Source organism: Carassius carassius, chromosome 38 (genome assembly GCF_963082965.1).
Source record: "Carassius carassius chromosome 38, fCarCar2.1, whole genome shotgun sequence".
Classification (NCBI taxonomy): Eukaryota; Metazoa; Chordata; class Actinopteri; order Cypriniformes; family Cyprinidae; genus Carassius; species Carassius carassius.
The window spans coordinates 15723068-15740244 of NC_081792.1; the positions used below are offsets into that span (position 1 = coordinate 15723068).

At 40.4% G+C, this 17177-nt stretch overlaps 2 protein-coding genes across 5 annotated transcripts in view; one reads left to right on the plus strand and one right to left on the minus strand.

The window, feature by feature from the left end:
* Positions 1-3978, plus strand: part of LOC132119423 (uncharacterized) — a 233911-nt gene extending 229933 nt beyond the window's left edge. Inside the window, exons 1-6 of one of the 4 annotated variants that reach the window (XM_059529359.1) lie at positions 2002-2324; positions 2414-2533; positions 2597-2715; positions 2812-2959; positions 3035-3150; positions 3244-3978. In XM_059529359.1, the coding sequence (XP_059385342.1) occupies positions 2087-2324; positions 2414-2533; positions 2597-2715; positions 2812-2959; positions 3035-3150; positions 3244-3867 (1365 nt within the window). In that variant the 5' untranslated portion in view covers positions 2002-2086 and the 3' untranslated portion in view covers positions 3868-3978. Of the gene's footprint in view, positions 1-2001; positions 2325-2413; positions 2534-2596; positions 2716-2811; positions 2960-3034; positions 3151-3243 lie in introns of those variants that run through there. The other 3 variants (XM_059529362.1, XM_059529361.1, XM_059529360.1) reach the window with 3 other exon arrangements.
* LOC132119424 (DNA-binding protein inhibitor ID-1-like) overlaps positions 1-17177 on the minus strand; it is a 300095-nt gene that overhangs the window by 23363 nt on the left and 259555 nt on the right. The window lies entirely within an intron of this gene.

The window sequence follows — 17177 nt, forward strand, 5'->3', positions numbered from 1 at the left end:
CAACCATCAAGTTTGTTTCAGTTCTAATAATGGCAAAAAAAAATCGGTTTTTAGAACGATAAAAGATTTTTTAATGTAGTCACATTGTTGTATTGAGTCGCGTTTATCATATAACACTGATAAACGCATATATAACCCCACTTTATTAGTATTTAAATAGTATATGATTAATATGTTGAACTTTATTCTTGAAAAGATGGCGCTGTATTAAGCAGTATATAAAAAGTGTTTCTGTGGCTCATGGAAATGTTTCTGAAATGTCTGTGTATTTGACAAATATTGCATTTAATTCACTTAATCTGTGATAAAGTATGCAAACACAGTGTGAGTATCACTAACGGGGAGCAGAAAGTGTCCGGCTTGACGGCTTAAATTTCATCTCTGCCCCCGACTGCAAGTGGCTGCTCTCGTTGATCGCCGTCTGTAGCCATGATTCAAGTCGAACGCACCTAATGATATGGGGCTGTCACGTGATGAACGAACGACTTAAAAAACCAGAAGACTCAAAAGAGGTGAACTAATTTCAGCACAGAACCCATAGTATGTTGCATGCATGACTGAATGAATCACTCCCAGAGACGACTCGTTCGTTCCAGGTCACATTAAAGATTTGTTAAAAATGGGTCGTTCATCACTACTATAATTTCACTTCATTCAGTTCCTCCTGTCCAATCCTGGCAAGGAGTGGAGCTAAGACATGAGGAATGGAAGTGAGGGTGCACAAATAAAAACTGAGAAGCACCCACAGTGTGCAAGGATCCACACTTCAAAAATTGACCTGAAATAGTATGCAGGGACTTTTACCATACTTTTTTCAACATATTATGCTTTGGGACACACTTGCTGTGTTCAAAATGCCATACTTTCATACTACTCTTACTATTTCTCGGGTATCCAGTAGCCTATGTATGCTGTGCATAATGTGCAAATTTTCTGTATGCATCAAATACCAGATGACCTACTATGTTTATTGTTAACTGAGAAGATGCGCAAATCCAGGTTCATTTCAGCGTTTATTTGCGCAGCTTCTCAGTTAACAACGGCTCTGTGTAGTAACGCAGAACCTGATTTTACCAAGTGAGACATGTTCCTGGGACAACATCTTTGTTGTCCCTGGAACAACATTGTGATTAACCAATCAGATTTGAAGAACCAGTTTATAGATTTTGTGAAGTTTACGCTTAAAATCACTGTTTGGTGCTTGTACATCAGTGTCATTCATCTATCATTTTCCCTGATTTTAGGGATTACTCATGGTTAAGGTTAGGTTTATGTGTTGGGTTATATGGTTAAGAATATATTTTTGGAGTAAAATGTTGTTCCAGGGTCAACGAAATATGTTGACCCAGGAACACATCTAACTCAGCAAAATCAGGACGTGCGTGTAGTAACAGCTACTCTTTGTGAAATCACGCACCTGAGGGAATTTACCGCTGATTAGAGAACTGGCTTTACTGATGAGATGCGCATTAACGATGGCCGATCGTGATCTGAGCAGCCCTAGTGTAAATGTTTGAAAATGGTTAACATTAGAAATTTAGAAAAGTCATCAAAAAGTAATCAAAAGTAATCAGTTACATTAAAAAAGTAATTAAAAAAGTTAAACTACTATTGCATTTTAAAAAGGGGAACTTTTAATCTGTAACCTATAACATTTCCAAAATAAACTTCCCAACACTGGTCATGTGACAACACTTTAGCACACTACTCTGAAGCATTTGTTGCTTATTGTGTATACTGTTTCATACACTACTCTTTAACAAAAATTGTAAGCAGAATACACTGTGTACTGGGCGGTAAGCAAGTATGCCATTTTGAACACAGCCACATATTCTAATCTCAAACACTACTTAGGATGGGTAGTATGAACATTGGGATGCAGGGCCTGTCTTTACCCTCAGCATAATGAAGGACAGCTGAAAACAACAAGCTGATTGATGAACAGATTTGATTGGTCATCCAATAATCACAAATTATTCAAAAGTGAGTACAAATAGCGCAGTACGTCTTAGTAAGTTAACCAAGCTGTAGAGTTGAGGGTTTTGTAATAACTGTGAATTTCTTGGCAGTTGTTTGAGAATTTACCATGCCGTGGGCAAAGGGTGTCTTACTTTTCATAGTGGCTGTGATGTCACTGAGTTGTTCTTTAAGGGCTGATCCTGTGTCCTTTTTGGATGCTAGTACTGTTTATGGAGCAGTCTCTGAAACCCCTGTCCATTTTGGCAGACTTTTAATTGGTGGTCAAGGTTCAGTATCTTATAATAATGTGAAAACCTCTGCATTGAGGTTAGCGGAGTACGAAGGGCACCAGTCAAATCAAGAAAGTAACTTGAGATACTAAACTTAAAATGAGATCTCTTATTATTCTTTGGAAGAGGGAACTATCTAACTTAAGTTGTTTTCCTTTTTAAAGCGTGGTTTCACCCTACTAGCACTAAATTGCACCGTCTGGGTTCTTCTGTGCAATGTAGCAATGATTCAATGATCTTGCACATTCCAGGACAGCGAATGCCACACTTCCTGGTTGACCGAGGTGAGGGTTTTATATATATTTTTTTTTCTCCCCCACCCATGAACTTAATTTCTCAACCATCAGGAGAGGAGTCACCAGTGCCTTTGTCTGAGATGCCAGCTAGCTGTGGCTTCTCACTGAAGCGGGCACGCAGGGATGTCTCTCTTGTTGCTCCATACCAGGGTTGTCATGTCAGACAACAGGTTAGTGTGAAAGGTGGAAAGAGCTCGGTCTCTGTTCCATGTGACATAACTTTGTAAGCTTGTTTCTTTTGAAGACTTAATTTCTCCATCTAACAGGGTGCAAGATATATTCTGCCGCTCATTATAATGGGCAATCCAGTGCAAGTGTCTTGCCCTGTGAATCCTCCTCTCCCTACCGTGTCCTGCTTCTCCTCTGGCATGATCGTCAAATTTTGTGTCCGGGCAGATGATGTTAAAGTTAAAGGCAAGTCCCCTAATTCTTTGCATTTAATCGGAGTTGATGCCTTTTTTTAGCTTGACTCTGGTTTTCTGCTTTCAGTTGATGGATCATGGCAGCCTCTGCTTCTGAAATACACCCAATGCTCATTCATGTTGGACACTACTGCTGGTCTAGTTGTCACTGCACCATTCACAGGAAGCTGTTGGGAAATAACTGTAAGAATGACCAACTTGAAGTTCAAAGAATGTGTGGAATTGTGTTTTTTTTTTTTTTTTTCTACAGTTTACTGGTTGACTTGTCTTCCTCAGGATAATGAAAGGAGACTCCCTTTGATGTACGGTGACCGGGAAGTGACTCTCGCCTGTCCTCTGACACAGCCCACTATAACTCCATCTTCAGCCCCAACCACACCGCTCCGTGACCCAACTGACATGCAACAGATGTTTGGCCATTTCCCTCTTGGAGGACCCTGGCGGTATCCTCCATATCCTGGTGTACCTGCTACCCTGCCTCCCACTGTGCCACCTACAGCTGCTCCTTTTCGATATCCTTTCCAGCAACCCATGTACCCTCCCAAGTATCCCATGCCAATATTTGATCCCTTTTACCCTAAAGGTGACCCAGCTACTCCCCCAGCAGCACAACCACCACAATATCCCTGGTACCCAAAGCTGCCTCCTTACATGACTGGCTTCCACAGCCCAGTAGAAGTGACCACTCCTGCAACGACCACAACTGCCCCATACCAGCCTGAACACCAGTATCCAGGTTATCCAATGTACCCACCGTTCTACGGTCAACTACCCAACAAGTCTGGGTTTCCAACTGTGAAAAACCCTTTCATGCCTCCATATCCTAAGGCTTCAGGCTTTGGTGCCCGTAAGTTACGGTCTTCTCCTGCATTATCCTCAGTCTACGGGTCTCCTAGGTAACCACTTGACTGAGCAGATGAGTGGACTCTGAAGTGGCATTCCTCTTGACACCAGAATGAACCGACCTCAATAGCTTGCTTGGTGTAAGCCTAATAAAGCTTTGAATTAAAATATTTTTGTGGAGTTTCTTGATTGCACAGGAATGTCTCTTTGACCGTGTCAGTCTCCCATTCAGTCCTGCTGCTGAGAAATCCTTATAGATCTATTTTTGTTTGTGAATATAGTTCCAGTTAATGCCATAACAGAACTAAGGTGTGCCCCTGAGCAATGTAAAGAAGTGTTTTGTAGTAGTGTGCTTTTTACTTTTGTAAAGGAAACAGGTCAATTTAGCTCAAAGGGAATCATTTAAGATTTTAAAGGGGAATTTGAACAAAATTACTGTTTCACGGCTGATCACTGAGACGCCCTGCGATGCACTGAACGAGCCGTTTAATATAAAATCTGCGCTGGATATTAATATCCAAGCTATAGTGAAAACACTATCAATTAGCACAGTAACAAGATTGGCAGTTTAAGACATTAACTTGTAAGCACAAAACACAAGATACTTCTCTATTCAATATGAATAAGGCTTTATTAGATAAATCTAAGACCTATAAACTAATCTAACACATAAACGCATGCATTCACACAAGTTGCAGGAAGATCGAAAGTTAGGGAAGGATGAGTTTAAGAGAATGGAAATATGGAATCCCAAGTTTACAGCAATGTTAAATTGCATAGACATGAACAACCATCAATCACTTAATTAACCCTTGCACTGAGTTCCTTAATGAGGTTAAAATTATATTAGATACACCAGCACAAATGTCTGAAGGTACATTGCCTGTGTAAAGTTGTCGCTGATTGGCTGGAAGTTCAGTAGTCCTTGAAGTGACGTCTTGAGAAGGCACGTGGTGTGTTGGGCGTTGGCTGAAGATGCAGAGAGTTGTGTGTAGCTGGCTGAAGTTGAACTGTTACAAAACTTAACTCAGAACAAGAAACTCTCAATTGGAAAAGAAAAGAAGTAAAAGTTTGACGAGACTAGGTTGTGTTTCTTCTCATCGTGGCTAAGTAGCAGCAGGTGTGCAGGCTGAAGTATGCTGGAACCGCGCTCAAAGAACAGTGATGACAAACAGCATGGCTAAAAGCTAAAGCTAAGAAGCAAAGCTAAAAGCTGGCATGACTGATAGCCAAAGCAAGGCTAGAACTAAAAGCAGGCATGGCTAGTAGCAGACGCAAAGCTGAAGACTAAAAGCATACATGACTAGTAGCGGAAGCATAGCTAGATACTAAAGCAATATTTTATGGTGTACTGGGTATTTAAACTGGCCTGTTGGCCACACCTCAAAAGTTGTCTTGACCAATCAGATATAGTCTTGGCTCGGGGGTATCACAAATCATCTGTTATCTTACCAAGCATGTGGTCCGAATTTTCCCGCTCTTGCAGGGTATAATTTTGGACATGATTCCTATAATACGAATATGATACATTTGATAAATATTTGATTGTCAGGCCTATTTAAAGCAAGCAGTTTCCATCACAAACATACCAAACATGAATCCTTAAGTTATCCCATAGTTATTAAAAGACATACACAATGAGTGATTATAACATGATAGTCAAAGGTGTGGGTTACATATAAATGAATATGGAGTTAAGCGATGGACTGATTCATTTATAAGTCTTTTTGAGTTCATTCTGGTCCATATATATGTACAAAAGACAGTTTATTTGCCATTCTCTTAACACAAAGACTTCTGTGGAGACCAGAGGTTCCCTTCCCCCTTAGGAATTTCAGTCTGGTTCTGTTAGGTGGGGGAAAGTCAATGGAAGTCTTTAACTCTCATGGGTTTACATGTGATGTCCAGCGTTGCATTTCAATTATGAACAACAAATTTGACAAATCTCTTCTCCAAATTGAAATTGTCAATAATTGTTCTAGTGGTGTTCATGTTGAAAGCTGTTCTGTGAAAGCTTTGGTTGGTTGGTTATCTTGCTTGGGACTTGTGGCACAGAATGTTTTATGACTTCCTTAGGAATTCGGCTCATGTTTCAAACACAGCCCTGATCGACTCTTTAATTTGTCTGGTTCGAGTCATTTCGGCTACATATCCCCCTTACGATCGGCGAGGTGTTTTAGCTGAAGACATCGTTGATCGCTGGAGAAACAAAGGCAGAAGAAGCAGACAAACAACTTAGGTTCAATCCACGACTTAGGTGCCCTTGAGCAAGGCACCGAACCCCCAACTGCTCCCCGGGCGCCGCAGCATAAATGGCTGCCCACTGCTCCGGCTGTGTGCTCACAGTGTGTGTGTGTTCACTGCTCTGTGTGTGTGCATTTCGGATGTGTGAATTGCAGAGCACAAATTCTGAGTATGGGTCACCATACTTGGCTGAATGTCACTTCACTTTCACTTTCACTTTCAAACACAGCAAACAACAAGACAACACCTCCATGACAGTTACTGTACTGGTGCAGGCATCAGGATATTTAGGTACACGTGGTTAAGTTCAATTAGTCAATGTAGTTTAGCACATTGAGGATAGTTTAGATCGTTTTGGAAATCGTTGTTTTATTTTGATTCATCAATCAAATTTGTGGATAACTTTGTTTGGTTCTTCTAGGTTGTCTTACTTTACACATTTACCGTTAGTTTTCTAGTAATCTCATTTTCAATTAAATTAATTGACCTATCTTGCATGGAGCTCTCTGGCTGGTGGATATTAGGTTTTCAGAGTCAATCCTAATATCAGACCTTTGACCCTTGCAGGGTGTCTAGGTGTTTCACCTACTCAGGAAAGAGGGGAAGGAGAAGGATAGGTAAAAGAAGAACAAAACAAAAAAAAGCTGCTATGGGTTTTCCTAGCATGGGTTACAACTACTATTGAGCTAGGATGTCAGGTGCAGCTAGTGTGTCATTAACCTTAACTTAGTGTCAGGTGTTCTACCTATTGTTAGGATGGCTGCACGTTTCTTCATGGTGGGTATGTGTAACTTTGTTACGCTAAAAGTTGGATATTCTACCTGTGGGAAGAATACGTTTGTTGAATGTGTTATCAGTAGATGTGGTTACCTCTGGGTGTAGGGTAATGTAGGTAATGTTGTGTGTGTTACTGGTGTAGTGCATGTGTGGTCAGATCTGTTCAAGCCTGTGTTGTCTCCCCCCTTTTCTAGTATGTCACTGAAGACTGGCTCTCTGCATCCTTGGCTTGGATGAGGGCGTGTCCATGGTCTAATGGGGGTAAGTCCAGCAAGGCAGGAAGTTCTTTAGCAGACAGTCGGAGGCAGTTTGGCATGGCTATGTGAACCTGGGTTGCGAAACTTTGTCTCCTATGTTCCCTTCTTCTTGTGGTGCCTTCTTGCTGTAGCAGACTTTCTGACCTTCTGTGCTCTGGTGGTTGCTGTTGCACAGACAGGGAATGTGGTTCTTGGAGTTGGAGTTCATTTGACAGTTTGTTAGTGACTGAGGTGATGTCCTTTGGTACCTCAGATTTTTCATCAACGGTTGGCCGTAAAAGACTTGTTTCGTTCTGGGTCGTTGTTGAACAGGTGCTTGTCATCTCTGATGTGGTGCACCAGGTGATCACCGGCCTTCCGTTCTGTCGCTGGTCACAGCGAGCACGACTCAACTTTGTGGTCATATGCATGTGAATTGTCTTGAAGGAACTCTCTCAGTTGTTTCATGACTTGTTCCATGTCTTCTGATGGTAAGCTGTCATGTTCTTGTGCATACTCAGCACTGTGCATGTCTGAGTGGTGCTGAGGTGGGTTTTGTTGTCGCTTACCCACACGAGTTGTTCTTGGATGAGTCAGGTGATTACCTTTGGATATCTGGTTAGGTTTCCAGATGTTATCGTTTTGGTTTCTTGAGAGGCGTGGCTGGTCCCATGGATTTTTCCAGCAGTTGGGCTGAAAACGGTCGTGGATATGGGCATCACGCTCTCTGTGCTCTTGATGGAAGCCTCTGGCGTTGTGATGCCACTGGGTGTCGTCCAGTGCAAGGCTTGAGTCTTTGTTGACAGAGTTCAAGAGTGTGGAGGTTCTGTTACCTTTCTTTGAGGCCATCTTCTGCTTGTTATAGGCCTTCTGTGTTAGGTCACGCAACTGTTGGATGTTCATGGAGCGTGGACAGGCCATGACACCTAGATGGTGACTGACTCCAGGGTGCAGATTTCTTAGAAAGAGGCTTTTGAAGTTCACATCCTCTTCAAGGTCAGGTTGGTTGTGTGCACCAAAGTAGGCTTGTCGGAGTCGGTTGTAGTAAGCTTGTGGAGTCTCTTGTCGACCTTGTTTGGTTTCCAAGGCGGTCAACAGTCCATGTTCAGACTCTGGGTCTGTAAACTCTTTAATCAGGACCTCACGAAGTCGCTGGTAGTTTGACTTGGTTTGACTGGGCTGTCGATCTAGAAAGTTTCGTACCTCGGGACTGGATGTGGCTCTAAGGAGGTATAACCAGTCTCTGTCAGTCACATGATGTCTCATTTCCAGATGAAATTCAATGTCTTGCAGGTAAGCCTGGATGTCGTGGCCCTCTGTGGAGTTCGGGTTGAACCTGCTGATGTTTTTAGACAGTTTGTTAAGGTCTTTGATGGTCATCCCGAGTGCAGCTCCAAGGTCTTGGACGGGAGATTTTCTTTCGTTGGCAGGAAAGGGTTGTGTGGCGAAGGCAGGTGAGGTTTTAGGTTGTGGCCCTTCGCTCCTTTCATCATATGCCAGTTCTTGGACGTGGGACTCTGTTCTGCTCAGCAGTGATGAGACTAGGAGAGGTTTCTCTTTTCTTGGCTCTTGTTTCTGCTTGTAATCACATTGGAGTTCTTTTCTGACCATGTAGAGCTCATCGTTGGTATCGTCTAGTTGTTGGGTCAGATTGTCCGTTTCAGTTCTGTACATTTCAAGGTGGTCTTTCAAAGCACTGATTTCAGAATTCTTGTTTCTGATGTCTAGCTTGGCTTTCTCTAGTAGCTGTTCGGCATACTGGAGTCTGTTTACCAGGTCTTTCTGAGCAGCCGTTGTATGTTGCTGGTCGAGCTGAGCTGCTGCCAGGGCTGCTTGGAGCATAACATGTTCCATTGTTTCCTGCTCCCTCTCGCTGGGTGCTTTGAGTTGATCTTGAATTTTCACTTCCAGCTTGTCTATGCGATGTTGAGCACGTCTCAGCTCCTCTTGAAGGTGGGTGATGTGCTTGTCGCTCAGTTTCAGCTGGGTTGTGAAGGCATAGCTTAGTGAGCTGGTGATCTTGACTAGCTCCTCATGGTTGTTGTTCTGGCTTGAATCTTGTGTCAGGAATCTTCTCAGGATTAGGATTATTATTAAAAATAATAACAGTTCAAATGTCTTTGGAGTGAGGCTGTCTGTCATGCCTCTCAGCAAAGTGTTCACATCATCCCCATGGGCAATGGAGTCTGCAGTCTGCGGCATGTTGGCATGCTAGAGAGAAGAGAGACTGACACAGATCTGTGTGGAGTAAAAGCCTATGTGTTGCGGGACAACTAAGTGTTGTATCAGTGATTATGAACCACTAGTGAAGTGTGGTGATGACGGTGTTGGTCTCAGGGTGTCTAAGTAGACTAGAGATGCGAAGACTTTGTCCCTCTAATGAGGAAGAGGAAAAGAGAGAAAGAGGTGAAAAACAAATTCAATGACAAGCAAAAATTTATGTTTTTCAAATTAGGAAAATTAATTTTTCCCAATTAAATGTTATAAAAAAGGTAAACAATATTATTATATTTCTTGTTCTGGACAAAAGAATACAATAATAAATGCTGATATTTATTTTCTTAGTCTGACAGGATTGACACCGTACACCTTACAGTTGGACCGCTCATCAGGGAGGCTGCGAAGTCAACAGATTTTCAACACATATCTCTATTAAATTTATCTCAATGTTGGATGAGATGCTAAAACTTGGATTGCATTTCCAAATGTAGGGAGGTTAGGAAAAACAGGGGAGAGGATGATTACAATCAAATTCATAAGGATGATTCGTCGTCTTTGACACACGATTGTGTATTTAATTCACTTAGAATTGATGGTAAGTCTCAGTAGCAGTTATCTCAACTACAAGGAGAGCGTTGTTTTAGTTGCTGCACAACTAAATTAAACAAAATAAACTTTAAGTGAAAGAGAGTTGTCTTTCTAATTTATTTGAACTTGTAGTGAGGCATAACAATGTCTCCTTTTAGGGCTCAGGTGTGTCGTTCCCAAGCTAGGATACACTAAGTAAAGAAATGGTAAGAAAAAGTAAAGTTTAAAAAAAATAATAAATGGGCAAACTATGCAAAATATGTAAAACAATAGTGGTTAAGTGTATAACCAAAACAGGAAGAGGGGTTAAACGCAAACAAATAAGTAAAGGTCTGAATAGCATATATTCAGATGGGTAATAAATAGATTAGGTAGAATAAGTTTACTTAAACTTTCAAAGTTTAATAAGGCTTATTAATTCCTAAAATAATTAGGCCCAAAAGAGAATACTAGAAATAAAGGATCATATGAAATGATCTGAGAGGGAAATTTTAAATGATTCAAAATAAATTTAATGTTTCAATTAAATTTCAATTTGACAATTACTAATTGTGAGTCTGTATTTCCCTTTCTAGTAAAATGAAAATAAGTGGTATAGTGAGAAAAGAGCAATAAAAGAGAAAGAGACTAACAAGTGTTAGTTAAGATGTTTAAAGGGTTAAATCACGTCAGCGTTGCCCAAACACACACTATTCATCCACTGGATGGTAATGCTAACTGCTAACCTTTGAGGCTAGTGGCTTTAGAATAGACTTCAATGTTAATGCAACAGTTTCGTTAGCTTAGCAACACCGTGGAGTTTGTTTACATTAGTGTCGATGCGCTGCGTGTTCGCAGTGCAAAGTTGCTCCGGAAGTACGTTAAGGCTTCCGTGTCACGGTCGTCACTGTGGCAACCAAAACACACTCGAGTTAATTAACCTTAGCACATGAATCGTTGCATTGGACGTACAGTTAAACATGTAACATGAAATGTCAGCTCATTTCAATACTGTACACCTAACAACACCGCTTTTAGTTGGTTTTGCGATGTGGCACTTAAACTCTCAGTTCGTATGGAGTTAAATTTATCTTAATTTCAAATAGCAGCTTCCTGCTGTAGTTAAGGGAACACAGTGATAGCGATATGAATCTCCGTGCCAGTTTTTCTGGACACAAACACAAAGTTTCCTTCCCTGTTGGTACACAGTTAAAACTTACTTGATCAAGCTTTTAAAACACTCCCATTCGAATTACTCTCGACACACGCAGTGTTCCGCGAGATTGCATTCACTTTGTGACCGCATACAAACAGGCAAACATTATTCTCTAATGTTTAACTTAGGGGAGTTAAGTATCAAATTTGATTCGGCAGTGGAACACGCACTGGTAATCAAACTATGAATACTGATGCTTTGATACATAGATTGAGGAACACGCTCAAAACTATTTTTTATTCACCGATTTATTTCCCTTTGAATCACAGCAGTGTAGCTCCGTTCAGCGAACGGTGACTGAGATAGCTTTTGAGAGGCACTGGAACACGCAGTGAAACCAAATCAAGCTATAAGCAAGGCATTACAAAAATGAGGAACACGCTCAATTTCTACCTTATTGTACGATCTCAGATGTTTACTTTTAAGTTCACTTACTGCTGTTAACAATGGAGAGGTGGACTTGAGTTACAGTCCCATCTGCTTTCATTCATTCAAGTGGGCGCGCGCTGCTTACGTCACGGGTCTCACACACACACACACACATCTCGCTAGCTTCTCATCTTTCATCCGCAGCAAAATAAAAGATTAAATAACTTGGTTTATGCTCACAGTTTAGATTAAACTGCCCGCATTCTCCACCATAAATATGTAAAGGAAACAGGTCAATCTAGCTCAAAGGGAATCATTTAAGATTTTAAAGGGAATTTGAACAGAATTACTGTTTCACGGCTGATCACTGAGACGCCCTGCGATGCACTGAACGAGCCGTTTAACATAAAATCTGCGCTGGATATTAATATCCAAACTATAGTGAAAACACTATCAATTAGCACAGTAACAAGATCGGCAGTTTAAGACATTAACTTGTAAGCACAAAACACAAGATACTTCTCTTTTCAATATGAATAAGGCTTTATTAGATAAATCTAAGACATATAAACTAATCTAACACATAAACGCACACACTCACACATTCACACAAGTTGCAGGAAGATCGAAAGTTAGGGAAGGATGAGTTTAAGAGAATGGAAATATGGAATCCCAAGTTTACAGCAATATGTTAAATTGCATAGACATGAACAACCATCAATCACTTAATTAACCCTCGCACTGAGTTCCTCAATGAGGTTAAAATTATATTAGATACACCAGCACAAATGTCTGAAGGTACATTGCCTGTGTAAAGTTGTCGCTGATTGGCTGGAAGTTCAGTAGTCCTTGAAGTGACGTCTTGAGAAGGCACGTGGTGTGTTGGGCGTTGGCTGAAGATGCAGAGAGTTGTGTGTAGCTGGCTGAAGTTGAACTCGACGTTACAAAACTTAACTCAGAACACGAAACTCTTAATTGGAAAAGAAAAGAAGTAAAAGTTTGACGAGACTAGGTTGTGTTTCTTCTCATCGTGGCTAAGTAGCAGCAGGCGTGCAGGCTGAAGCACGCTGGAACCGCGCTCAAAGAACAGTGATGACAAACAGCATGGCTAAAAGCTAAAGCTAAGAAGCAAAGCTAAAAGCTGGCATGACTGATAGCCAAAGCAAGGCTAGAACTAAAAGCAGGCATGGCTAGTAGCAGACGCAAAGCTGAAGACTAAAAGCATACATGACTAGTAGCGGAAGCATAGCTAGATACTAAAAGCAATATTTTATGGTGTACTGGGTATTTAAACTGGCCTGTTGGCCACACCTCAAAAGTTGTCTTGACCAATCAGATATAGTCTTGGCTCGGGGGTATCACAAATCATCTGTTATCTTACCAAGCATGTGGTCCGAATTTTCCCGCTCTTGCAGGGTATAATTTTGGACATGATTCCTATAACACGAATATGATACATTTGATAAATATTTGATTGTCAGGCCTATTTAAAGCAAGCAGTTTCCATCACAAACATACCAAACATGATTATGAATCCTTAAGTTATCCCATAGTTATTAAAAGACATACACAATAAGTGATTATAACATGATAGTCAAAGGTGTGGGTTACATATAAATGAATATGGAGTTAAGCGATGGACTGATTCATTTATAAGTCTTTTTGAGTTCATTCTGGTCCATATATATGTACAAAAGACAGTTTATTTGCCATTCTCTTAACACAAAGACTTCTGTGGAGACCAGAGGTTCCCTTCCCCCTTATGAATTTCAGTCTGGTTCTGTTAGGTGGGGGAAAATCAATGGAAGTCTTTAACTCTCATGGGTTTACATGTGATGTCCAGCGTTGCATTTCAATTATGAACAACAAATTTGACAAATCTCTTCTCCGAATTGAAATTGTCAATAATTGTTCTAGTGGTGTTAATGTTGAAAGCTGTTCTGTGAAAGCTTTGGTTGGTTGGTTATCCTGCTTGGCACTTGTGGCACAGAATGTTTTATGACTTCCTTAGGAATTCGGCTCATGTTTCAAACACAGCCCTGATCGACACTTTAATTTGTCTGGTTCGAGTCATTTCGGCTACACTTTGCTCATCTGATGACCGATTGATGCAGAGAAATCAAAGGAAAACTTGGTAGTTTATCAGAACATTCTTGGTCATTAAATCGCCTAAAATCTTCAACCGTGCTCAAAGGATCTGCTCCCATTTTGTTGAGGTTTGATTAAGAAACCCTTGTGTAGTGACTAAGTAGCCCCACTATTGTAATGGCTTTGGGCTTAACTAAATATTGGTAGTGTTGGCCCTATTATTTTATGGGGCACCAGCCTGGAATTTCACCTGGACCATAGAGCACAATCATGGAAGATTGTTGAATGAGTAAGAATTACATTAACTGAAGGAAGTTGTAATCTGACCAATCTGAAGGATTTTAGAGAGCTTGTTAACTTGTAGACCCTCTTACTGAACACACTTATCAACACAAGGAAGACTCCGGTGTAATAAAGGGGGTTTTATTAATACACAAGTTTCACAATTTGAGTTTAATTGCTGAAATGAACTCTTCCACAGCATTCTAATTTGAGATGCACCTGCATATACTACTGTAAATGAAATTTGTCCATTTTATTAATGTATGCATTCAGTATACTGTATTGTTACCTATCTGATATTTATTTTTTTACTTCTCTTGTAAGATCATCATCTACTGTAATGTTTTACAGTATTTTTAAGCTTATTTTTGTATTTTATTTAATTCATTTATTTTATTTATGTTGCATACTAAGACATTGAGCTGCCAAATAATTCCTGAATCCCAATAAAAGGTTTTTTGTTACAGTGTTCTGAATTGATCTCACCAGTGTTCACTGGGCAGGGGAAGTTGTCTGTGTATTTGTACTGTAAGTTTGCTATTGATAGAAGTAAGGGTTGTTGCCATACTGTGCGCTAAGTTACACTGTTCTTAACAGTTGTGGTCAACTGTAAGAGGTAAAATCTAAGAGCTAAGATAAGTTGTTCTAAGGAGAAACAAGGAACAAAAAGTCGATTTTGGGAGTTTGAAATAGCAACAACGACGACAAGCTTAGTGGCCCCCATCTTCTGCAACAACTTCAGAACCTTCACCTTCCTCTGTTTGCGTGTTTTCAGACCAAGGACCTTCTCGGTGCTCAGGAGTTCACCGTTCACCAGTGCCTCATATTCAAGACTGTGAAATGTTTCCAATTCCTTTCTTCTCACTGCAGCATGGCCGAGGGACTTGCACATTACCAAATCACTGTTCCTAATTAGTAGTTTTTCATTACACTTTTCTATCCTTTTGTTAAATAAATGCAATGCACACAGATTGAAGTAGTTTAAGCCTTTGGTTCTTTTAATTGTGATGATTTTGGCTCACATTTAACAAAATCCCACCAATTCATCTCAACAAATTAGAATATGGTGACATGCAAATCATCTAATCAACTCAAAACACCTGCAAAGGTTTCCTGAGCCTTCAAAATGATCTCAGTTTGGTTTACTAGGCTACACAATCATGGGGAAGACTGCTGATCTGACATCCTTCACAAGGAGGGTAAGCCACAAACATTCATTGCCAAAGAAGCTGGCTGTTCACAGAGTTCTGTATCCAAGCATGTTAACAGAAAGTTGAATGTAAGGAATGAATCTATGAGGTATTGTCAAGAGGAAAATGAGAAACAAGAGACCAAAAAATGCAGATGAGCTGCAGGCCAACCTGGGCTTCCATACCACCTCAGCAGTGCCACAAACTGATCACCTCTATGCAACACTGAGTTGTAGCAGTAATTAAAGCAAAATGAGTCCCTACCAAGTATTGAGTATATATACAGTAAATAAACATACTTTCCAGAAGACCAACAAGTCACAAACATTTTTAATTGATCTTATGTAGTATTCTAATTTGTTGATTGGTGTTTTTTTTTTTTTTTTTTTACCACAGACTTAAACTACTTCAGTCTGTGTGCACTGAACTTATTTACAGTGGTGGGAGGTAATGAATTACAACTACTTAAGTTACTGTGATTTAAGTAGTTTTTTCATCATTCCTGCGCAAATGTGGCGAGCGCTTTATTGTAGCATGAGAACGCTGTCATGTTATCGCAGAAAACTGGATGCGAGATCTCAAATAGGCCTAACTTATGCAAAACTTAGGCAAAAATAGACAAATGTTTGCTCGATTAATGAGTAAAGGTCACCCATTCAATTGATAGTTAAATATGTAAAGGGAACTGAACTACTATTAAAAATAACCTGACATCAGGAATCTATCTCTTGCTCTTGCTTGAAATAATTAAAGGTCACATAAATCACTGCTTTCACAACTCTCTTATATTACACTACTCATTTGTATTACACTGCTCACTTATATCACATTACTCACTTACATTACACTGCTCCCTACTATACATATGCCTCTTCGCTCTTTCGTGTATTTTCACCTTCTCCGAGAGATGATGCCTGTCGGTGACACCTGTAGTTGTCCATGCGATGTCCGTCACACTCTAGGGATGGAACAAAATGCAGCATTAAATTAGCCGAATAAAGCGTCCGCTACTTCACAGCCTATTATAGCCTTTTTCTTCGCTCATACCACATCCTTGAATATCCTTGTTTATAGGACTTCGCACCCTTTGTACGTAGATACTTCTTTGATGTTTAAATTGGGTCTTGGTGGTCCTAATTCTTTAACTGCGAATTTATCCTTATTGCTACGATGAATGAATGGTGACGTAAGTACATTAGTGCAAGCCCTCCCGGAACTCATTGAGATTGCATTGCAGTGCCTGCAGTTCGAAAAAAATCGGGGACAAATTTAGCCGTCTAGCCCCATAGACTCCCATTCATTTTGCACTCATGGCGATCGCCCCCAGTGGAACTCTGGTGGAACTGCAACCAAAATTCGGTACAATAGGACTTAATAGGAAGTGGGAAGGCTCTCCGTAGACGGGCTCTGGTAAAAGGTAGCTTAACACTGTGGATGTGAAAGAAAAAAATCCATCCCTTTCGCGCTTTGGTGGTGCATCGCCCAATCACCCTAATGGAGAAACTGCCACTGCAAATAATAAAAAATAAAGTGACATACAGCCAAGTATGGTGACCCATACTCAGAATTTGTGCTCTGCATTTAATCCATCCAAAGTGCACACACATAGCAGTAAACACACACGGAGCACCGGTCATCATTTATGATGTGGCGCCCGGGGAGCATTTGGGGGTTTGGTGCCTTGCTCAAGGGCACCTAAGTCGTGGTATTGCCGGCCTGAGACTCAAACCCATAACCCTAGAGTTAGGAGTCAAAGTCTCTTACCACTAGGCCATGACTTCCCAAATGAACTACTAGTGCACAGACTGTGTGCAGGCGCGATCTCTCCATGCTTTTAAAGTCGAAATTATTTCTCTTTGCTCCTGGATTAAATTTTATCTAAAGTTATCAACCATTCAGAACAGATCCACACCTGACTAGTGAAAATCCTCCAATAAAAAGTTTTATTGGTTGTAAGTAAAAAAGACTTTCAAGAAAGTCAGAAAGTCTTTCAACAACCAAAGATGGAACTTTAATTTATTAAGAAATGTTTTGGAATGGGATATTTATCTGATTTGTACATATACAGTACAGGTGCTGGTCATATAATTGGAATATCGTCGAAAAGTTGATTTATTTCACTAATTCCATTCAAAAAGTGAAACTTTTATATTATATTCATTCCTTACACACAGACTC